The sequence below is a fragment of the Nothobranchius furzeri genome, chromosome 17 (assembly GCF_043380555.1).
Source record: "Nothobranchius furzeri strain GRZ-AD chromosome 17, NfurGRZ-RIMD1, whole genome shotgun sequence".
Classification (NCBI taxonomy): domain Eukaryota; kingdom Metazoa; phylum Chordata; class Actinopteri; order Cyprinodontiformes; family Nothobranchiidae; genus Nothobranchius; species Nothobranchius furzeri.
This window is the reverse complement of record NC_091757.1, coordinates 46,225,038-46,248,799: the sequence shown is the minus strand read 5'-3', so window position 1 is coordinate 46,248,799 and position 23,762 is coordinate 46,225,038. Positions and strand designations below refer to the sequence as shown.

Below are 23,762 nucleotides of genomic sequence, written 5' to 3'. Positions count from 1 at the left end.
TAAAGAACTACTGCCTTGAGTCATTGAGGCGGGGAGAGATTGTAAATCAATACTTTCTTTTAACACTTCAGTTAGGAAAGGAGATAACTGCTCAGAGAACATTTAAATAAACTCTGCTGTTAGGCCTTCATTTCCTGGAGACTTATCTTTTAACTGAGATATAGTTAGAGAAATTTCTTTATAAGTGAAAGGGGCATCACATACATCTCTTTGATCATTATTTAAAGATTTCCAGTGACGAATAGAGTCCAAGAAAAAGGAGGCAGAGTAATCACTGTAAGAAGTTTTATAGATGTTTTTGTAAAATTTTGAGCAGTATTCTGAAATCCTTCGCGGGTCATCTAATATCTCATTACAAATCCGTAGTTGTTCAATCTGATATTCAAGATGAGATTTCTCCAGGTTAAAAAGGTAGGAAGAATTTTGTTCCCCTTCCTCAATCCATTTGCTACGCGACCTTACAAAAGCCCCCTGAGCCTTTAATTTATAAATTTCATCTAATTTTTCTTGAAGTTTATGAAATTCACATCTTTCTGTGTCTGAGAAAACTGCTTGTTGTAACAAAGAAGAAAGTTTAACGAGAGTGTCATTCTCTTCCGCCTGTCTAGCTTTTACCAGGTTACTGCCAAGTTGCCTGAAATATTTACCTATTTCAAATGTACATACTTTCCAATTGCAACTAAATTTATTTTCAGTTAATGCTTTAGTCCAAAACTTTTTAATTAAGTCAGGGATAATTTTATTCACCTCTTTACATTTCAAAAGAGAATTATTAAGTTTCCATATAGAAGCTTTGGGAAATGAGCAAGAGGACAGGGTGATTGACATGCTAATCGCTTTGTGATCAGACAAAGGGCAAATAATAATATCAGTAGGGATTCTATCGTTAATTAAAGATTTAGAAAGCAGCCAATAGTCAATCCTAGACCTCCTAGAACAGTCTTTTTTCGACCATGTATACACACAAGATTCAGGGTTTTGTTTCGCCACGTATCCACAAGATTGAATGTATCCATGAGGACCAGTAGACGAGGGTGAGGAGATAGCGTGTTTTAGGTGGCCTTCTGTCTATTCTACTATTTATTGTCAAATTAAAGTCTCCTCCTAAGATAATTCCAGCTGTTGGATATTTCTGAAGCCAATAAAACATTTTGGATTCCAAAGCCTGAAGAAAAGTTGTAGATTCACAGTAAGAATTATATCCATATATATTAATAAGTAGCAAGGTGGTCCAATTAACTGAAACAACAAGTAAACAGTAATGGCCTAAAGGATCAAGGTCAGCATTTAAAACATCAAATGCATTATATTATATCCACAAGCATGTGAGGATGTGTTTCAGTTGCTAACAGGTACAAGAATTAAAATAATAAATTAAACAAGTATGAACTCTAACGCGATATCTTCATCCGTCGTCACCCGCGAGCTACACATGTCGGGAAATCTGTTTGGCTTAAACGCCGGTGTTCTGACTATTCGTGCTTCCTCATTGAATTTTCCTACCAACGAGCATTTCAACAGCTGATTCGGTATGTCCAGGTTTACTGAAAATCGGTAGCTACTGTTAATTTATTTTATGAAAAAAATAAAATGGATAGTGTAAGAAGCAGTTTAGTCATGTCGTAAAAATTAACCCCTTAGTTGCTAAAAACATTTGAATATTCTCAGAACAATGACAATTTACCAACTACTTTCACCCATGTCGAGAAAGTGATTCATAAAATTGGAGATTTGTAAGACGTTAGCTCTTACCGTTCTATTTCTCTACCTAATCCTTTATTAGACAAATTAATCCACATAGAACAAATATGCTTTCACCCTTATAGTTATTTGTTTGAATGTATAATTTTGGAGATTATCATACAACTTTGATAAATTTAGTATAAGTATAATATAAAACTTTTGGATATTAATTTGGGACTCTTTTAGCCTAGTGAACTAGACCAAATTCTTGCTTTGCAAAGTTTGGTCTAGGCACGCTCCATTGGAACCTCCCCAGCTCCTACCAGGACTCTGGCTGGCCAATCACAGCTCTCTAGAGGGGTTTCAAACACATAAAGAGCTGTGATTGGTCCATAATGGTGGGCCAATCATAGTGCTCTATCTGCTTAGTGAACAAATCACAGAGCTTTATCTGCTTTGTGGGCCAATCAGGGCACTCTCTATGCCTGGTGGGTGGGATGATGCAACAGAGTGAAACAAGAGTATGTCACATTCATTGTCCAGTAGCATGCGGAGATCATTTGAAAGACAACGGTAGAACCCGCCCCACAACCGAGAGCTGTCAATGGAGCATGGCCAGACTAAATAATACATTTATTTAGTCTGGCTTGCCAGGCTAGGACTCTTTCAGAATGACTGTAAACAATGGGAGATAATTCTTGTTTACAGTATAATAATATTTTAGAAGCCATTTACAAGCTAACTGTCAGGTAAACATATAGCAAGCAGTAATTTAATAAAACAACTTAAAGAAATACTTACTGTGACCTTCGACAAATTGAAAGTAACTAGATAAGTCCATCCATCCATCCATCTACATCTGCTTATCCAGAGTCAGGTCGCGGGGGCAGTAGCCTAAGGTGAGAGGCCCAGACTTCCCTCTCCCCAGCCACTTGGGCCAGCTCCTCCGGGGGAATCCCAAGGCGTTCGTTGGCCAGGTGAGAGACATAGTCCCTCCACCGTGTCCTGGGTCTACCTTTAGGTCTCCTCCTGATTGGACGTGCCCGGAAAACCTCACCAGAAGGCATCCTGACCAGATGCCCAAGCCTCCTCAACTGGCTCCTCTCGATGTGGAGGAGCAGCGGGTCTACTCCGAGCCCCTCCCGAATGACCGAGCTTCTCACCCTATCTCTAAGGGAGAGCCCAGCCACTCTTTGGAGAAAACTCATTTCGGTCGCTTGTATCCGCGATCTCGTTCTTTCGGTCACTACCCAAAGCTCATGACCATAGGTGAGGGTAGAAATGTAGATCGACCGGTAAATCGAGAGCTTCGCCCTCTGACTCAGCTCTCTCTTCACCACGACAGACCGGTACAACGCTTGCATCACTGCAGACGCAGCACCAGTCCGCCTATCAATCTTACGCTCCAGTTTTCCCTCACTCGTGAACAAGACCCCGAGATACTTTAACTCCTCCACTTGGGGCAGGACCTCATCCCTTACCCGGAGAAGGCATTTTACCCTTTTCCGAATCAAGACCATGGTCTCAGATTTAGAGGAGCTGATTCTCATCCCAGTTGCTTCACACTCGGCTGCGAACCGCTCCAGCGAAAGCTGAAGATCACGTTCTGATGAAGCCAACAGGACCACATCATCTGCAAAAAGCAGAGACCTGATCCTCAGGCCACCAAAACGGATGCCCTCCACACCTTGACTGCACCTAGAAATCCTGTCCATAAAAGTTATGAACAGAATCTGTGACAATGGGCACCCTTGGCAGAGTCCAACTCTCACTGGGAACGAGCCCGACTTACTGCCGGCAATGCGGACCAAGCTCTGACACCGGTCATACAGGGACCTAACAGCCCATATCAGAGGGCCTGGTACCCCATATTCCCGGAGTATTCCCCACAGGGCCCCCTGAGGAATGCGGTCAAACGCCTTCTCCAAATCTACAAAACACATGTAGACTGGTTGGGCAAATTCCCACGCACCCTCCAGGATCCCCCTAAGGCAGGGGTGTCCAATCCTGGTCCTGGAGGGCCGGTATCCAGCAGGACCAGGATTGGGCACCACTGCCCTAAGGGTATATAGCTGCTCCAGTGTTCCACGGCCAGGACGAAAACCACATTGCTCCTCCTGAATCTGAGGTTCAACAATCCGACAGACCCTCCTCTCCAGAACCCCTGAATATACCTTACCAGGAAGGCTCAGGAGTGTGATTCCCCTGTAGTTGGAACACACTCTGCGGTCCCCCTTTTTGAATAAGGGAACCACCACCCCGGTCTGCCAGTCCAGTGGGAATTCCCCAGATGTCCACGCGATATTGCAGAGCCACGTTAGCCAATACAGCCCAACAACATCCAGAGCCTTAAGGAACTCCGGGCGGATCTCATCCACCCCTGGAGCCTTGCCACAGAGGAGCTTTTTAACCACCTCAGTGACATCAGCACCAGAGATTTGAGAGGCCAACCCAAAGTCCCCAGACTCTGCTTCCTCACTGGAAGACGTGTCAGTGGGATTGAAGAGGGCTTCGAAGTATTCTGCCCACTGATCCACAACGTCCTGAGTAGAAGTCAGCAGCACACCGTCCCCACTATAGGCACCGGATGGTGGACCAGAATCTCCTCTAAGCCGTACGGAAGTCTCCATGGTCTCACCGAACTCCTCCCATGCCTGTTTTTTTGCCTCGGCGACCACCCGTCAGCTGCCACTGGAGTCCCACAGACCAAAAAGACCTGATAGGGCTCTTTCTTCAGCTTGACAGCATCCCTAACCGCCGGTGTCCACCAGCAGGTTCAGGGGTTAAATGATAAATGACCCGCACTTGTATAGCGCCTCTCAGACAGAGTAAGGACTCCAAAGCACTTAACACTACAGTGTATCATTCATCCATTCACACGCTGATGGTGATGAGCTACGATGTAGCCACAGCTGCCCTGGGGCACACTAACATGGGCGAGGCTGCCGAGCACAGGTGCCACCAGTCCCTCCGACCACCATCAGCAGGCAAGGTGTGTTAAGTGTCTTGCCCAAGGACACAACAGCAGAATTCTCTGTCCGGAGCCGGGATCGAACCTGCAACCTTCCGATTAATGGACAACCTGCTCAACCTGTTGAGCCACTGCAGCCCCCACCAGTCTGCCACCACGACAGGCACCGACTATCCTGTGACCACAGCTCCGGTCGGCCGCCTCAACAATGGAGGCACAGAACAGGGTCCATTCAGACTCAATGTCCCCCGCCTCCCCCGGAACATTTTGGAAGTTCTGTCGGAGTTGGGAATTGAAGCTCCTTCTGACAGGAGATTCTGCCAGACGTTCCCAGCAGATCCTCGTGATAAGTGATGAGATTAAACGTAACCTTCCACAGGTAGTGCGTCTCGACTTGTAAACAGCCTGTGACGCAATCATCGGCCGGCGCATGCGCATTTCCTTAAATTAGCACATTTTGACGGGGAGCATGGATAGTCGGAACACTGGCTTTCAGCCACTCCCCCTGCTGCGTCCGTCTGCTCTCGTCTGTTTTCCAGGCGAGGCGCTGCTCAACTCGAACAAGCCCATTACCATGCACATTATTGTAGTTACTTTAAATACTTTTTTTTCACTATTTGTTTCTTTCAAGGCACTTGTGCAGGTCTGTACACAGGTTCTTCAAAGGGGATTTAAAGCTAATTTCAATTAACTTTTGATCCCTCCCATGAACAAAAAAGGTTAACTTTAAAGTTATTGTGTATTTTCTAATATGAAAACTAGTCTAATCTAGCCTTCAGAACAAAAACCTAGAAATATTCAGGGCAAGAACAGTTCCAGTAATACTAAATTAAAGGTTTATTGAAGTATTCTGTCCATTTTTCATGCAAACATTCTGTAAAGCATCTCATACATGATGGAATTAGAAAATTTGGGTGCAAATCTGTAATAAAACAAAGCATCAAAACAATTCTGAGCTAAATTGCAATCTTTGTTGTATCTTCAGTAGCTTGTGTTTTGGATGGTGATCTTCTGGACCTTGTCAATCTTGAAATCGCTGACACCTGAAAAACGTAAACCACATTTTAGTCAACTAACATCAAATTAACAGATAGTTAAGTGTTTGTCCTTACCCTCAGTTAGTGCAATGCCATCAGATGAAAGGTGCCAGTATCTGCGATCGCTTTGCCTGGCCTGCTCTCCGTTTACCGCACTTAAGAAAGGTCCCCACAGACTGGATTCCAGCTCAAACCTGCCACAAAACATCACATGTCACTCACCACTTTTAGCTGGACAAAAGCTTAAGTACAAAAGTTCAATAGATGAACTCACGTAAAGCCAACATTTTTCATTGAAAGCAGGTTAAGGGCGTCCAACAACGAGCTGCCCTTTGGCACTTCCACAGAGTAAGCAGCTGTGGCTCCACTGGACGTCACCACCTCCACCATCACCCTAACTTCTGTCTTGCTTGGGGCCACAGTAGGACCAGTGATCTCCAGCACCAGAGAGTCTGTAGGAGAGTAAAAACACGAGGAATCTTAGAGAAAACAGATAAAAACTGCAATCAAAGGCACCTATAAGCATACCATCCTCATTGAGGCACTCCTTGCTTTTCACATTTAGATAGGACTTTTTCTGGAGAGCAGGAAGTGTCTGAGAAATGGCCATCGGGTTGTGGTATGTGTTGCTTCTAGCAGCTGTCCTCATAGCCTCCATTGAAGCAGCACACTCTTCAACGTTGGTGCCCATTGCCAATAAGGCCTTGAATGCATCAAATATGTACATTAAGCTACTAAATAATGATGTATAAAATGTTTTCTGCAAAAACAAACAGATGATTGTATAAAAAAAAAAAGATAAATAACTGCTTACTTGAACTGCAAGGCCTGTACTGAACTCATTGCCAATGTGACCATCAGTTCTCTGGGACTCCAGAAGCTTCTGCTTGATCTTCTCAAGAGATGTGTCAAGCTCAGCTGGGTTGTGTGAATAAAATCCAGAGTCCTTCACACACTGGAGGGCCATTCCAGCCATGGCTTGAGTGTCTACAGACAGAGATAAGTGATTAAACACTCATCGGACGAGTCTTCTCAAAATAAAATGAAAAATCAAAGACCAGGAAAGTCATAAAAAATGTATGTTTATAGCTTCTCTTTAATTATCAGGATCAAAAGGCATCCTGGACGGCATGTTCCTACAACATATATTTCACCCAAAAACTATTTTAACAACATGAGTTGAGATTAACCCACCAACGCTCTCTTCTTCTCCATGTTTGAAATTATTGTGTTCAGCAGCTTTGATGAGCTTGTGGCTGACATGGTTGTTGACCCTGATGCCGCTCACGCAAAGAGCGAGCACACCCAGGCTGTACTGGTAATAGTTGGTCAAAGGGCGGTGGCTGACTGCAGGAAGAAAATAAATACAAAATGTCTAAAACAAAAAATAAGTTATTCCACAGATCGGGGATCTCGTGTTTCATGGTGATAATCGGGATTCAACACATTTTAATACATAAAAAGGTGAAATGAAATCTTACAGGCAATATGTTCTTTCTCCTGTTCCATCTGCTTCTTTAGGTTAGTCAGCAGCATCTCACTCTTGTCGCCTACAGTGAAGGTGATGGTGTTGAGGTCATAGCAGGACGACTTTAAGGCCAGACTGTACAGAGCCATGATGCCAGTCACAGGCTGGCTGTTTGTGAGTGAGCTGAAAGTCGGCACAAGTTCAGGCTGAGGTGAGACAATCAGTTTGATAGAAGGCTGCATTTTCTAATTCACAAAATGGAATGAAATACCTTTGAATGCTATTGTGCAATTCATTTTTCAGTCTATTAAGGTTATCTCGCTCCTTAGCAAGATTGTGGTGACTGGAAAGGCGAAGTGCCAAGTGGACACTGGGATTGGGAAGTCCTTCCTGTGTTGCCAGGGAGCGAAGGAGATTCTTGTTGAGTGACAGGAGCAGCTCTTGGTTGGATCCATCAGTATCTGGATAAAAGATGTATAAAAGGTAAGAATAAAAGTTATTTGATTAAAAGACGTTTCACAAACAACTCTCCTCTGTTGCTGACATCAGCAATGACTTCTAAAGCACTGCAAAACACCAATAGCTGAATCATCAAAATAAAAAAATATATAAAAAATTCAGACTAAATAACAAAATCTACATGAATGTGTTATAATTCCCAAGTTTTTCTTTCATATTTACTTTTTTAAGCATTTAAGATTAAAATATGACAAAGCGACTCATTCTAGGTGATGTGTGTCGCAAACCAACCAAAATACAAGGAATCAAGATCACATTGCAAAATCTGTGAAAGTTCTATTGCATCACAATTTCTGAGCTGTACAAACACACACACACACACACACACACACACACACACACACACACACACACACACACACACACACACACATTTATATAAATATATATATATATAAATATATGTGTATATATATATACATACATATATATATATATATATATATATATATATATATATATATATATATAAAACCTTTATTATCCCATGCATGAGAAGTCTAACTGTTACACAGCTCGTTTAGCAGAAGGAATATAGATGAAGACACAAGATCGTACACATAGCAGTCAAACAAAATGTGTAGGTCTAGAAATTGTATGTTTTACACACACACACACACACACACACACACACACACACACACACACACACACACACACACACATATATATATATATATATATATATATATATATATATATTTTTTTTTTTTTTTTTTTTTTTACTTACCACATGGTTTGGTGGAAACAAAAGCCAACAGGCCAATAATTATAACCAAAGGCAGCATTTTACGTCACCTAAAACGAAAAATAAGACGGATTAAAAACTATCTGGGCGATACATTTTCAACATTAATCACTACAGGCAGCTTGTTACCTTCTCAGTGTGCAGCGTGGAAAAATCTGAGTTGCTTGAGAAAATAAGGGGAAAAGGAAGAGGTATGTCGATGTCACATGACCCGTCATTTGAGATGACGAAACGAAATATCGGAGTCTCTTTAAGTACTAGTTGCGTCTCTCAACATAAACAGGAAGTAGTAAAAGAAAATTGTCGCAGGCTATTGGTCTGTTGAAAAGAAACTTGACAAAGCAACTAATCAGAGTTTGAGGAGGGCGGGTCTTAAGGGTCACGCTTTCTGCCTACCTTTAAATTTTTAATTCTCGCGTTATTCGACAACTTTACATTTAAATAAAGTAAAAATGATTGAAGGTACAACTCTGATAAAAATGTTTATACATAATTAAACTTCTTTGTGTTTCCAATAACGTTTACACCGATGGTTTACACCAAAGAGTCTTGTAGGGAGCATCCGCGTATTTAACTACTTCTCCCACAATCCACCTGTGCATCTGAACGTAGCACGCGCACGTTCTGGAAAGTTGACGAGCCTTCCATGATCTTTTATTTTTTTTATTTTTTTGCATTAAGTTGGTCCGGCCTACTTTCTAGTAGTTCACGCCACACATAAGGACCGAGTCGGTGCCTTTTCTGCTCCACTGTGTTTGTGTTTTAGTGAGTTTTTGGTGTACATGTTCCGGTTTTTGGCATTTTTAACGGGAGTGTGGAAAAGGAGGCCGTTGTGGAGGCAAGCTAGCTAAACATCGACATAAACAACAAACAGCAAAAGGGGGCAGGGCAGTTTAACAGGTCAGTCTTTGAACCCTTAGTGTTTTGCTTAACTTGTGCAATGGAACAAAGGGTAAATATGTTAATTTATGTTTTATCTTAGCGCTTATATCTAAAACATTGGACTTACACGGTGATTATTAGCTATATAAAAATGCCGATTGTCAGTGGGAGCCAGTATGCAACGTGTGCAGAAATGCGCATTTTCAGGTTTTAATTGCATGATTTCTTGTCTTACAGGTCAGTGTCGTTTACAGTTATTAGCCTGAGTGCCTCCCATCACACCAACGCCTGGATGCATCACCCTGCTCTCCCAAAGACTGCACTGGGGTTTCTGCCAACCATGTATTCATTTTCAGGTCCCTCCAGTCTGCCTGATTTTGACTTAGGGCATCCGAGTATGACTGAAAATCAACAGAGATCTGTCAACTCCCACAAGTATGGTGATGCTTTAAACCCTGCAAATTACACGAACATTCTTCCCATAAACGTCTAACTGTGTCAAATAATTATTATTATTTCTTCACTGTTTCACAGCAGCTGGGAGGCAAGGCGGCTCCGGAAGCACAGGAGAGTTGATGATGAGTAAGTAAGAAATCCATGTTAAAAACCATTTCACAGTGTCTGGGGTACTTATCCAATCCAATCCAATCCAATTTTATTTATAAAGCTCATTCAACAAGGCATTACAACCAAACAAGGCGCTGTACACTAAAAATGTTAGTTAATTAAACCGGCGTTATACAGTCATGTCGAACACAGATAAAAGATAAAAAGGAAATACAACAAAATTCACAAAACTAAACAGCTAAAAATCAATAAAACACAGGGAGAATAAAAAATTAGAAAAACATTTTAAAAAAGAACCTCAATAATACGGAAGTTGATATTGTGAATTCCATTTTTAAACAATGTAGTTGTGAGGTTCATAATTATGTGGTATAAGCTAGGTTGAAGTAGTGAGTTTTCAAGCGTGATTTAAAAATGCTAGCTGTTGGTGCTCACCTCACTAGCAGTGGTAATGTGTTCCACAGCTTGGGTGCACAGACAGAGAAAGCCCTTTCTCCACGGCTTTTTAAACGTGCATTCGGAACAGCTAGGAGGAGCTTATCTTCGGAGCTGAGAGCATGCGGCGGGTTGTAGTAATGGACAAGTTCACACAGATATGGAGGAGCTTGATGGTTCAAGGATTTGTAAGTCAGAAGCATAATTTTGAAGTTTATCCTGAACTGCACGGGCAACCAGTGGAGAGATTTCAGAATTGGTGAAATGTGTTGTCGTCTGTCAGCTCCAGTCAGCAACCTAGCTGCTGAGTTCTGGACCAGCTGAAGTCTAGAAAGAGCTGCTTTACTGATGCCATATAAGCAGGAGTTAGAGTAATCCAGCCTTGAAGTGATGAAAGTGTGGACCACAGATTTCAGAAGACGGACACTCAGGATGTGCTTTAGTTTCGAATTTAGCTATTTAGTTTACTTATTAATAATGTTAACTCTTTTTTAAGGGGTTGCAGTGCCAAAAAAAGGAGGTTAATGGCTGAGACCGAGGTGGACTTTTCAGAGACTATGTGTCCTGCATCGTCTGCTCAGCAAGTTGGCCTTTGTAGTCCACAGCCCTGCTCAGCATCTCAGAACTTCACTTTACCACAGCCCTCCTCTTCACCTCCTCGAACGGAGACGGAGAGCTCCTGCATGGAGATAGAATCAGCTCAGAGGAGACTACAGGAGATCGAAGACAGGTATGGATCAGCACTCAAAACTGCTGGACTCCAAACTTCAAACGTTTGCAACAAGCCACCTGGGAACTTAAGGTTTGTAGGATAAACAAGCTAGAGAGAGAAGGGGTTGTTAGTTTAGTTTCCATTTAAGGCAAAGCTTATAAATCTTATAGGCCAGGGCTATTTAACCGTTGAGGGCCACTACTTGCATGTTTTCTATGTTTCCTGGCATAGACACACCTGGTGTGAATCAATAGGTAAACAGGATTCTGAAGAGGTGATTCAGTCATTGAATCAGGCGAGTCAAGACAGGGAAACGGCAACAGCATGCAGGGCAGTGGCTCTCCAGTATCCCTGATATTACTGGTAAAATTAATACGATTCTATTCAATAACCACCACTTTAGCTTTAGTTAGGCTGACTAACACTTTAAAATAAGGGTCCCTTTATTAACGTTACTTAGTGCATTATTAAGCTTTAATAAACTATTAAAGTATAAGCAATGTATATATTATGTAACACATTTCTAACCACACCCCTCCCCCTGGCCCTTAATCCCACAAGGACACTTCATAGTAAACAATAAAGGTAACGTTAATAAAGGGACCCATTGTTTATTAATGCTTAATAATGCCCTAACTAACATTAATAAAGGGACCCATATTGTAAAGTGTTACCTGTCAGGTTGTATCTATGAATCCGTTTTACACAGATGCCACACTTTTGGGGACAATGTCAGTTTTTCAATTTACAACCTTTTATTATAAATGCACAAATTTGCAACTTTAGTCATCTTGATAGTAAGAAAAACAAACTATTGAATATTCAAAATATAAATGTCTTAATCACTGAAATGGTTCCCTGGATTTTGTTCAATATTGGGCGATTATTTACTGAATTGGTTAAACTAAATTAATTAACACGTTGAATTCCTTGTCTTGTTGGTATAAGTGTGATTAATCAAGTATTTCCTCCCTATTAGAGCATTCTCACCTTAACATTGAGATATTATATATCTGTTACGTTTGTTAGTCTAAATCAGGGGTATTCAATTCCGGGTCTGGAGAGCTGGTATCCAGTCAGTGACGTTTTGGTTTTAACCTGCTTCAACACACCTGATTTCACTCAGCAGATGATTAACAGGCTTGTGCAGAGCCTGATGAGCTGCTGCACAGGTGATTCAACTCCTGAACAAAGTGTGTTGGAGCAGAGAAACCACTACAACGTGCTGGATACCGGCCCTCCAGGAGCGGAATTGAATACCCCAGATCTAGATTAGCACTTATTATTTAGGGAATTGATTTGAAATTGCTCGTCAAAATCTCTCAAACCCTTGTATGGAGTCTAGTTTACGGATCAGTCTAGACAGAATAATTCACAATTTAATGGGAGTTCATTAGAATATTTACTGCTGTATTAAAATATTTTTTTACTTCAAATCAGCGAGTTTGTAAGATACCCCTACATACGACGGTTCTGACACATTCCTGAATCATTTACCTCTTCAACTGAGCATTGTATTACAGAATAACACTTGAAGATGATGATGATGAAGATCTTGATGTAGAGCCCACTCAAAGACGACCAGTGCTGGTGATCTCGGACAGTTTGAAGGAAGGTCTGCAGTGTGGCATCAGTGACATCCTCCCCCAAACCGTGGCCCTGTCAGTGTATGTGCTCCTTGTTCAACTACGTAACACTTCAGCATTTCATAAGAACATTTCTTTTTTGTTCAAGCCCACATTGCAGCAGCTGAAAAACCAAAAAGAGAACCTTGTTGTTGTCTAAAGTTTCAGTAAAACCAAAGTTAATTATTATTTAGTGTAGATGTTTATTTTAATGATAAATTAACGTCAGAGTTTAACTAACAGAACAGCTCTAGAAGAACAGTTTCCCCCTTGATGTCAGGTTTTACCTCACTCGTCTCCCCTCCATCACCTTCCAGGACTCATTCAGGTATGGAGTTGGTGCTGTGGCGTCCTCCAGAAGATCCCTTCTGTCAGAGGCTGAAGAACTCGTTACAGAAACAGCGAAAACAACAGATCGCGTCCAGACAACCTCCTACTCCATGTCCTTCTCCCTCCCTCAGCCCCCCGAGCCCACCTGCAGACACAAGCTGCTCCCCCCTGTACAGTTTCCCTGTTCTCAGTGCTGCAGAGGAGGAAATGGAACTCTAGTGGTGAGCTCTAATTTCACGAGCTCTACCAGAAGGGTGGATGACTGGTCAGACTGGCCTGTTGGGTCAGGAATGTTGGCCTTGTGTGAAGCTGTTTTTGTTCATCCTGTTCATTCATTCATCAGTTAGTCTCCAGACTGGTGCGTGGGAACGTCTGGGCCACTCGTGATGGATGAGAATACGGCGTACATCTACGCTGGTCATCAGTGAGCAAAACGAATCAAAACTCTCTCCTCACAGCATGAATTCCTGTTTTCAGTCGGCTGATACCTCCTGCTGCCGGTGAGGAGCTTGTAAAAGACTCAAACATTATTTTTTCTATTATTATTATTATTTGCTTGTATTTTTATATGTTCTTAACCAGAACTGCAATGAGCCATAGTGTAATTACATTTTCTTTTTTCAATAAAACGTATTGTTCATGCAGAGATGTTGATTTTTGTTTTTCAGACATTGCTTTAGTGTTAATACCAAGAGTATTTGCTTTTTAATTAAATGAACTAAAGTTATTAAAGACATTTATCATAAAACAGAAAGGAATTCACACCATCTGCTCATCCAACAACAAAAATTCATTATTAGTATTTTAGTAGAACATTAGAATGAAATCTATTTGATTTTAGGAAACGTGACGTTAGAAACTCCCTGAAGAACCCGCCGGCTTCATGTAGCTGAAAGTTTCATCATCCTCCGTTTCCTCTGAGGTTTATCGCTCACACACAGTTCAGTGTTCTCGTCGGCCATAAAACCTCGCTTCCTCAGCTGAGGTGAGTGTGACCTCAGTGGCCACATGTCACTGTGACCTGCTTGTTAATCTTCCATTTCACGAGGTTTGCCTCTTAATCTCAGCAACGTCTTCACCCTGATGGAGACATCAGCAGAAACGCTTAACAGCAGCACTAAAATGACACAATCCATCACTTTCAGACGGCTTTGAATGCTGATTCTGCAGGTTCTTTCAAAGTTTACACCTTTAATAATCCTCTAAATGTTCATAAATCCTTTTGTAGTCGTGCACTCACTCACTCACAGATAGAGCCACTGGTGGGTCTGGTGGATTTGGGCTCCACAAGAAGGCCTGGGTCTCCACCCGTAGCTGTTTCACTTTGCCCTGCAGGTGACGTAGAAGCTTTAATGACACCACGTCTGTGGAGATGTGAGCGGCTGCAGAGTTCACCGCGTGGATCCGGTGGGAGCAAACAGTTTCCTGAAGTAAAAAGTTAAATGTTAGCTGACTGAAACAAGAACGTGGTCATGCTTACTCGGCATCTACCTTTGAACTGTGTGTCCCTCCTCTGGGCCTCGCCTCTAGAGTCTTTGATGCTCTTCTGGAAAACATTTAAATGTGTTAGTGAGTGAATAATTGCCAGTATGGAGAAAGTTTGGGTTAAACGTGTGGCTAATGTGTAGCGTGATGAGATCAGGCTGTTACAATGAAGAACAACCGCTTAGTTTGTGATTTATTATTTACAGATGAGTTACCTGCTCCTCATCAGCGCCACCTTGCACCTGTGGGAAAGAAAACATTTGTGCAGATTTCAACAAACTCATATACATTGTCAGGATTCGTGTGAGATAAACGTCTCTGTGATGATCACGTCACCTTTCTAGTTCAGCTGTCAACTGATGTTCAAACTGTGACGCCAGACGAGCGGCGGTTCGCCGTCTCCACTCAGCCATGCTTCTCTGGACCTGCCTGAGCTCCAGATCTTTGTCTTGCAGCTGCCTGCGGAGACAAGCTGCCACTCCTCCCGTCTCACTCACATGAGCCCATTTCAGACAGCTCAATTCCTCAACATGCTCCTGTAAATCAAAAGGTGTTTAGTTGAGATCTGGGGCTGTTTGGGGATTTCTCCAAACTTGAGCTTCGTACCCGGATGAGTTGTCTCCTCATAGAGTTCAGAGCTTGGTCTTTCTCTGCTCTCAGCTGTTGCCTTTGGACCCTCAGTTCTTGCTCCTGAGTAAAAAAAAAGGGGTTTAGATGTAATTATATACAACTTATGCATGTATGCACATCTTAACTGGTACCTTCTCCTTTCTGAGCTGCTCATTCATTTGTTTCTGTGAATCCAGCTGTTGATGAAGTCGCCTAACGAAGTGCTGCAGCTGCTCACGTGTTGTTCTCAGGTGTGCAACAGCTTCAGCAACAGTAAAGCTGCTCAGTAGAAAGGCGTCAGTATTAAGTAATAATATTTACTGTGTGTCTAATGTGCATTTGAGCTGTACCTCTGAGGCAGGTCTCTGTTGTGCTCTACTAACAGGTGCAGATGTTTGAGCTCTGCTGCCAGCTGCTGGGCCCAGAGTCGGAGCTGCTGCTCCGTCTCAGCTCTGAATCTCTCGTGGGCGCTTGTTTTATCCTCCAGCATCGCCCAGAGCCTGTCGCTCTCCCTCACAGCCAGCTGAACTTCCTGCTGCAGCACCGTTTTCTCACTCTGCTGGGCTCACACAACAAAAATCATCTGAGTTTTCTAAAAGGCTTCCCCGATGATGCGTCTCTTGTACTGATTTCAATAAAACTCCCGTTCTGTTCAGTTCTCACCAGAGTTTGTTCCTGGGCCCCCTTCAGCTCTGTGTGGTTTGGGGGTTTCAGATTCTGCAGCTCCCTCTTCAGCTTTTCTCTTTCTTTCTGCAAATATCCACATTCTGTCCGTTTCTACCACCGTTAACAACAAGCAACACGAGCGTTGCTTTATTTGAAGCAGTTTTATTGAAAAATATAGAATTTTTAAAAAGTGCTAAACAGTGATTAGAAGTGGAAGAACAACATATATTAGGGTTTCATTTGATTTTAAAATACATTTATATATCTTTTTCTATTTTGCACAATTTTCCAACTTTTTGGCGAAAGATGCAAACAAAATAGTTTTTAAAAAGGTATTTTTTTCATATGTAAACACCACCTTCTACCTGAGTACGCAGACATCCATTTCCCAGTGAGCTCTCTGCCTCTGAGGCTCCGTGAAGCTCCTCACAAGTCTCCTCCAGTCTCTACCCCAAAATCATCCATTATTCAAACACAAAACACAGACATTGTTTACATAAGATAGTCTTCTAACCTTTTCTAACCATTTTTTAATATTGTTTACAAACAAAAACATAAGTACACTCCTAATCTGATTAAAAAGGCATCACGACTCTAGAATGATCTGACATTATACTGAAATGGACTGTTGTTTCTGGGTTATTTTAGCATTTGTAAAGGGAGCAACCCTTATTTAACATGTCCAACTGAAATGTATTTGTTCCATATTTGATTGCATTTTTTTTTAATCTCACGGAAGTTTCACTTGAACAAAATAAACTACTTGTTTAGATCAGGGGTCCAACCTTTGTGAAGCTGAAAGTTGCTTCATGATCCACAGGAAGGACTTCCAGGCCGATACAATACTGACCTTTGAACTAGAATAGATCAGAGTTAAACTAACTTTACGTTTAATAAAGAGATTTGAATGTTTTTAAAGAAAATAGTAGTTTTAAAATCTATGTTAACGCATTGGTGCAGATTGTTTTTATGTTATTTTAAACTTGTGCAATTTGGAGAAAAGGCCTGTGGGTGGTGACCCTTGGTTTACATAAACTTCCCTACACAATCATTTAATGGCCATGTGATTAAACCTATTTTTTTTTATTTGTACAATTTATTTATCCACCTGCTGCAGGGATTCAGTCTTCTCTCGTGCACGTCGCTGCTCCACAAATAGTTCTGTTTGGGTACAATCCAGCTGAGGCGCCATCTCTGACGTCACAACTTTATTCTGTTTCTGGATCAGTGGACGTACAAAAAGATGAAGTATGTGTTTACCACACTAAAACAGATTATAGCTGAAAAGGGGTTTTATACCTTGTTCTTGCATTCCTCGTCTAGAATCTGTTTATGTGGAGATGCTTTTTGAATCTGAAGACAGGACTCTCTTTGCTTCTGCAGCTGGTTGCTAAAACACACACAGTTTGACTTTGCTGCATTTAAAAAAAACTCATTTAATGAACTGAAACAGTGTTTTTGGTACCTGATGGACTCTCTCTCTGTCCTGCCTTCCCCCAGAAGAGACTCCAAAGCCTTCTTCTCCTCTATCTGTGCTCTTCCTGCACTCAGGTGCTGAACGACACGCTGGGATGTAAACTGCAAATATTAGAGAGACTTCCATCAGTCAGTGATGAAGTCGCTGATTAACCATTTTTCTCTGCTGGAGCTCAGAGAGGCAGAGCTCAATGTCTTTTAAATGAGTCCACTTTATCTTTAGTCTCCTCTTTCTCACATTTCTGAGCCAAACATCAAAAGACCAGAGTGTGTGTTTTACAAAATATTCTAAAAGACACTCAGAGATGTCACTTGTTGAAGGTTTTCAAGTCACACCTTCATCTCCTTCCAGTCCGTCTTCTCTGATGTCCTCCCAGGTGTGGATGCTTCCTTCCTGTGGTGAGTTTTCTCATCCGTGTTCTTATTAGCAGAGTTTGGAAAAGCAAAAACATCATGAAGAAATCTAAACGCTCCTTTTACCTGCTGGTTTTTGTCCCGTTACTCTGAGCTTCATCTGTACGCCCACTGGAGGAGCTTCTCACTTTGTAAATAAAGAGATACATTTAATTATGTGTGTTGAAATGAAGAATGAAGCTTTATTTTACCTAATGCAGACAGACGTTCAGTCTCATCTTGTGTGGTTGTGTCAAAGTCATTCAGATCAGTGATGAAGGGTCCTTGGATCAGAGGGGGATTTGTTTTAATTTAATTTTTCAAATTATTTTGGCACGTTTCATTCACATTTTAGTACCTGTCCACTTGTGGACGTGCTGTTTTACTTGCTCAGTGCAAACTGCATCAACGTCACTGTCAGAAGATACATTTTCATGGTCGGTTATGACCTCCGTTCTGCAAGAGACTGAAAGGAAACCATAAAGTCTCAAACAAACAGAAGTTCTGGAATAATTTACATTAATCTAGGACCTTATAGTGCTCAGGAGGACAAATGAAAATATTGCATCACAAGTCGGTCTCTGGGAAAGAGCTAAAATGTGTGCACGAGTGCAGGATTTTCACAACCGTGTCACCAAATCCTGACTTAACCGGTGTTCAAATTCTTTGGTTCCTTCAAACAAACTGCAGGAAGTGGTGTCAGATGGATGAAAACTAGCTCATGCAGATCCTGGACAGAAGACCTTTAATACTGATTATTGGAAAGTTTGAGATGGAAAGTAAGATGGTTTAATTAGCTCCAGCAAAAAAGTCATAAAAAAATAAGGTAGATGAGTTTAAAAAATATTTTAAGTATCTCGGGAAAAACAGCAACAAGCTAAATCTTTATTTAAAAAAAATAAAGGTTTGAACATAATAATTGAACCAAAACATTTGGAGAAAACTAAATTGTCTGAAGGAAAAGGGAAAAACTTTAATCATCACTGCTGCCAAAGAGCACATCTGAAAATTGTCGTAATTACTTTACTTTTATTCATAGTATTGTCCTTTTCCCTGTATTTTTGACTAGAAATGACCTTTTTCATATTTACTGACAAAAATTATGGAATAAATATCAACATTTTTGGGTTAGGCTACTTTTTAGATGACTCTAAATATGTAATCAAAGCCAGAAAAACACTTTGCTCTCTGATTTTTCTCTGATGAGATCCTTTCTAATGTTTTATAAACTTCCACTGATTGTGACCTTTTCTAATCTAGAGTAGAATAGGATTAGATGTGTTGGATTTAGTTCAGTCCTTTAAAGCAGACTTCTCCTGATTAGTGATCTTCCATGTGAGAACAAAGTGAAATGACTCTCTCACATCACTCAAACACACACGCCGCTCAAACACACACGTCGCTCAAACACACACCTGTCAGCTCTCAACTTCTCCGGCTGTACTCACACTTACTGCAGCTTCCATGTCTCTGTGCTCCTTCTCTGACTTGTGACACGTTTACTTCACACTGAGCGACTTGTCGGTTCTGACTACTCAGATTAGTGTCGCTCTCAGAAATTTCTGTCTTTCCATCAGGTCCCATTTCTGACAGAGACAGATCCACCATCTCCTCTCTGAAGCACCAGAAAAAGTCCTCTGTGCAGATGCTGTCTGAAGCAGAATGTGTTTCTCCAGCAGTTCCTTCCTGACAGACGTCTCCAAGAAGCCTCTGGAGCCGCCAGGTGACCAGATCCCCTTCTGATTCAACTTCCTCTTCAACACTTGAGCTTCCTTTTAGCTTCTTTTTGATTTCATCGTGACAGACAGAAGAGCCCGCTGTGATTTCTGGGGTACAGAAGGAAGTATTGACCTTTTATCTGCAAGAAAATACTTAAAAATCTGTTGCATTTTAGAGATTTCAGCTTGGTTAGATTATGAATACAACACTTATCTAATTTCTTCCCAGAAATTGGCCTGATGAGCAAATGAAAATAACAATTTCACAGGAAATTTGTTTAAAAACTAACGATTTTCTTGTGCGGATACAGATATTGAAACATCACCAGGTGTTGTCCTCATCATCGGCGTGTGGATTAACTCAAGACAAGACATGGAGGTGTCATTTGTTTGAGTCGTGCTTCCAAGTCTTGTGTCTTTGCTCCATCTAAGTGTAGCTTAAAAATACCCCCAAACACACATCATCATTTGGAAATCAACCTTTAATATTGGTATTTTATGTAATGCATACTTGATACCAGTAAGGATGATTCATCACCTGGTTTGATGTGATTGTTTTCTGTGGGAGGTTGGATCTAAAAAAGAGAAATAGAGCTTAAAACGGTCTCACAGGCTGATAGAGGAGAAAAAAGAACAACAGAGACCTGCAGCTGGTCAAGCTGAATATCCACTGCATCCAGGAGGAGATCGCAGTGGTCCCATCTGAACACACTCAGAGCTAGGAGGGAGGGAAAGAGGTAAAACAACAACAACTCTTTCAAAAACACAAAAAGGGTTCTGATGGAACTCACAGCCAGTGTCTTCTGCATCGCTCCATGTTTCATCACGCCCAGCCATGTCCTCAATCTAGAGACACGTCTGTAGATGATCTGTATGTTCAGGGCTGAGCGGGTCGTTTTGTTGCTCAGTTGTCCAGGAAACAAGAGTCGGATAACCTTTTCTCCAAGGGGACAAAGCATTGCCCACCTCCCACTCCGCAAAGTAAACATAGGAATGCATCAGTAGAATCAAGTCCTTTTAACCCTCTCAGGCTCAAAGTTTTGATAAAAGGACAAACTAAGTCCTTCAGCGGTACTTCCGAGTTTAAAAATGCTCATGAAATACGTGTGTGGAGTAACCAGGGGTCTCATTTATCAAACATTGTGTAGAATCCTTACTAAAACTGTACTTAAGCTCAGCAAAAAAATGTACTTATGCCAAGTAGGTTTGTGATCTATCAACCATGGAGTACGCACAGCTGTATGCAATCTCCGCTTCCTAAATCGGAGACTAACAAGAATGTTTCTCAGCTGCATCTTAGTCACATCCCGCCCTCACCACGCCCACTTACTGCCATAAATATTCAATGCAAAGTGCCTTGTGGATCTCATGCATATACATAAGCCGGCTGTTGCAGTGCTTCGTTAATGACGATGGCGACCGTAGATCAAGGCAGATCAAGGAAGCGCAATTTCACAGAAGCAGAAACTGAGGTACTTGTGGGTGAGGTGTAGAAATGAAAGGAAGTGCTTTTGCAAAACAAATAAGAGAAAATCCACAGAGTGGCACAGCGTTGCTGAAGCCGTCAATGTTGTGAATTCTTAGGAGAGATCTGTGGCGGATATTAAAAAAATGATCCAAACGGGATTTGATCCCCAGACTCTTGGGTGAAGGTCACGCGCGCTAACCAGTCAGTCAAACGGAGATCTCCCCTGTACAAGTAACCAGGGCGCATGATCAATCGGGTCACAGTGACTGTCACAGACGCATGACATTCTGTCTTAATCTGTCCCCCTGCTGATATTCTGCATTCCGTATTCTGCGCTTCAGGCTGTGTGTGTGTGTGCATGCGCGCGCATGTGTGTGCACATGTATGTGTACGCGCGTGTGTGTGCGTGTGGGGGGTCTTGTTCTGTGTGAAAACGAAGCAGTACAAGTGATAATGCTGCAGGACTTCATAATTTTATCCTTCTCAGCAGCAGCACTGCAGGTGCTCTCCATGTCCAACATGTGCGTAAGCCAGGTCCTTAGTCAACTTAAAGTTGCGCACATTTTTCTGCTAAGTTTTCTTTCATAAATCCCAAAGTTTGCGTGGAAATTTGCTTACGCAGTTTTACGACCTTGTTTTTGTGCGTAAGCAAGCTTGATAAATGAGGCCCTGGGTAGGTTTTAACGTTGCAAATCTGCAACGCCTGCCCCCAGAGGGTTAAACAAACTAATGCAGCATTTTTCTCAAGGACGTTTAATTATTTAGTGGTAAACTTTAAATTGGTTTAAAGAGTTGCGTCTTCAAAGTTTGCATCTTAAATCTGCAAAGAAATCAAGTTAAAGCAGCAACAGGCAAGTTACACGAAAATAAACTTTTAAATGTATTAAACTGTTCAACTAACTGCTATGCTGCCTTCTGACTGACTAGAAACAAAACTCACCTCCTCTCTCAGCGCAGGATGTCAGCTTGGGAAACCTGATGGATCTGAGTGTTGGGTTGCCATGGAGATGAGTGAACTGCAAGAGGAAATGCACCCTGGGTAACGTCCTATATGAAGGTGTGTGTGTGAAAACTATCCAGATGAGAGGAGTGATGAAAGGTAGTTGAACTAAGTTCACTTAATTTTATAACACGTGTGTAAGCATGCTAGTCCTTTATTTGTGGAAGATAAATAAATAAAATAAAAAACGCATTCATCTATTTTCTATATCCACTTGTCCATGTAGGGTCGCTGGGATAATAAATCATAACTTATAACATTTTCAGAGAGAATGTATGTGACGCTTATTATCAAATTCTAATTGTCGTCAGAATAAATGTATTTTTCATGTTCAGCATCTCTTCTTAATCTGTCATATTTGCACAAAACTACACATTTTCTCCCTTCAGAAGCTTACTTGGTAATGTCATTTTGGATCATTGCCTTCTGATGAAACAAACAAAAATAACCATGAGGAGCATCTTCTCTAGAAGGAATACTTTTATCACTCTTCACTTTTACAAATCTCACCCATGTTTCATTGAGGTCAGATTCTGGGGAACAGACGTCATCAAAAACCTGCTGTGCAAAAGTTATGCTTGTTTTCCATCATTAAAATCTACGATAATCTCTCTGAAGCAGGGCGGGTTTCATTATTACAAGCTCTCGTGAATTATTAATGTTTGTTGTTTTAAAAGGGGTGGTGGGGGGGGGGGGGGGTCAGATTATGATTTATTCCTGATAGTCCTCTTAACAAGATTTAGATTTCTGACATTGAACAATCATGATTCATGTACTTTAAGAACGTTTTAGCTTAAAGTTCATATCACTCCAGTTAAGGCTTTCTGCACTGCAAAAACAAAAAATGCAAGACCGTGATACAAGCCTTAGTTTTAGTCTAAAGGGAAAAAAAATAATCATTACTTACACAAACAGCACTGGGGTGCATGGCCAGGGGCTCCGTAGTTTTTTTGTGAAGACAGCAACAGGTGAATTAAAGGGGACAAAGAATGCAATTCATCAGCAATCTGAAACACGGCTTTGAATCTCTGAGAAGCATGAGACATTTTCTTTTGGCTTTCATCCATCCCAGGAGCTCTGATACAGGTCATTCTAAGGCTTGGTTTATGCTTGACGCATTCACTTTCCGCTTGGTGATGCGGCTCGCGGCTGGAACGCGCTTCACAACTTGCAGCATTTATGGTTCATGCGGCTCGTCTCTGCGGTGAGCCAATATTCTCCCAAACTCTAGGGGGCAGCATGGAGCTCTACAGCATGCATCCAACACTACACCATAGTAGAAGTAGAAATTACTGTTGTTTACAACATGGCATTCCAGCATTTTTTTAACAGCGTCCTCGTCTCTCCAAGAATTATTAATATGTTGATCATGGTGATCTTTGAGAGCTGAATCATACAAATGTCTGTACTGACAAACCTCTGCCATACTAGTTATTGCCAGTCCGCCATGTTTTTCCGCGTGGTTAGAAAATTTCCTAGGTGCGCGGTGCAGAAAGTTTGGGCCGTGCGGAGGCGCGGTGGAGGGGCGTGGTTGTTAAAATGATGCAATTTTGCCGCGCGGAGCCGTGAAAATTTTATTTTCTAACATGTTTGTGTTTCTCTATTTCGAGTTAAGTGTTTTGGATACATATTATCTTTTAATAAAAATGAATAAAGGAGCAACGCATCGCTGCACGCTAACTCTCCCAGAGTAACCATAAGGACCAATTTGGCGTGACAGCTCTCATTTTTCTTTGGCCCCGTCTGGCCACCCTCATCAAAATTTTCTGGGGGCGTCACTGGTATAAAGAAATGTGATCAAACAGAATTTTTTTTTGAGTGAAAAAAAAATCTGCCAATAGGGTATGAAATGGTTAGAATTTTTAAAACTTGCAAATAAATCTAACATTAGATGTATTTACTAAAAACTAAAGTTGATCATATTTAGGAATATCTACTTTTTGCAGGTTTTGCAGACAAGATTTAGAGTC

At 41.5% G+C, this 23,762-nt stretch overlaps 3 protein-coding genes across 15 annotated transcripts; 1 reads left to right on the top strand and 2 right to left on the bottom strand.

Moving 5' to 3' along the window:
• Positions 1-5,476: 5,476 nt before the first annotated feature.
• tcn2 (transcobalamin II) lies at positions 5,477-9,027 on the bottom strand. Its single transcript, XM_015973064.3, has 10 exons — positions 8,556-9,027; positions 8,409-8,476; positions 7,431-7,620; positions 7,173-7,342; positions 6,886-7,038; positions 6,506-6,678; positions 6,220-6,394; positions 5,966-6,143; positions 5,767-5,885; positions 5,477-5,697 (listed from the first exon to the last, which is right to left on the bottom strand). Exons 2-10 carry the CDS (start codon positions 8,464-8,466, stop codon positions 5,636-5,638), a joined length of 1,278 nt encoding a protein of 425 aa, XP_015828550.3. The 5' UTR covers positions 8,467-8,476; positions 8,556-9,027; the 3' UTR covers positions 5,477-5,635.
• Positions 7,510-13,623, top strand: ccdc117 (coiled-coil domain containing 117). 8 transcript variants are annotated; one of them, XM_070546496.1, is made up of 6 exons: positions 7,510-7,642; positions 9,665-9,743; positions 9,843-9,890; positions 10,807-11,112; positions 12,546-12,689; positions 12,965-13,623. In XM_070546496.1, the coding sequence occupies exons 2-6, from the start codon at positions 9,706-9,708 to the stop codon at positions 13,194-13,196; spliced, it is 768 nt and encodes a 255-aa protein (XP_070402597.1). In that variant the 5' UTR covers positions 7,510-7,642; positions 9,665-9,705; the 3' UTR covers positions 13,197-13,623. The 8 variants fall into 8 exon arrangements, with proteins under 8 accessions (XP_070402597.1, XP_070402595.1, XP_070402592.1 ...); XM_070546494.1 differs by having other exon boundaries at positions 9,546-9,743; positions 9,846-9,890; positions 10,807-11,040; XM_070546491.1 differs by having other exon boundaries at positions 9,546-9,743; positions 9,846-9,890.
• A 155-nt stretch (positions 13,624-13,778) lies between these two features.
• Positions 13,779-22,468, bottom strand: si:ch211-102c2.8 (centromere-associated protein E). Of its 6 annotated transcripts, none has more exons than XM_054731725.2 (22): positions 20,116-22,468; positions 19,969-20,042; positions 19,863-19,899; positions 19,615-19,761; positions 19,055-19,432; positions 17,965-18,072; positions 17,819-17,890; positions 17,694-17,754; positions 17,550-17,607; positions 17,203-17,315; positions 17,037-17,127; positions 16,846-16,956; positions 16,103-16,183; positions 15,735-15,821; positions 15,422-15,630; positions 15,224-15,350; positions 15,069-15,152; positions 14,799-14,998; positions 14,678-14,704; positions 14,469-14,523; positions 14,218-14,402; positions 13,779-14,057 (listed from the first exon to the last, which is right to left on the bottom strand). In XM_054731725.2, the coding sequence occupies exons 1-22, from the start codon at positions 20,159-20,161 to the stop codon at positions 14,006-14,008; spliced, it is 2,403 nt and encodes an 800-aa protein (XP_054587700.2). In that variant the 5' UTR covers positions 20,162-22,468; the 3' UTR covers positions 13,779-14,005. The 6 variants fall into 6 exon arrangements, with proteins under 6 accessions (XP_054587700.2, XP_054587706.2, XP_054587703.2 ...); XM_054731731.2 differs by having other exon boundaries at positions 14,222-14,402; XM_054731728.2 differs by having other exon boundaries at positions 14,226-14,402.
• Positions 22,469-23,762: the final 1,294 nt, after the last annotated feature.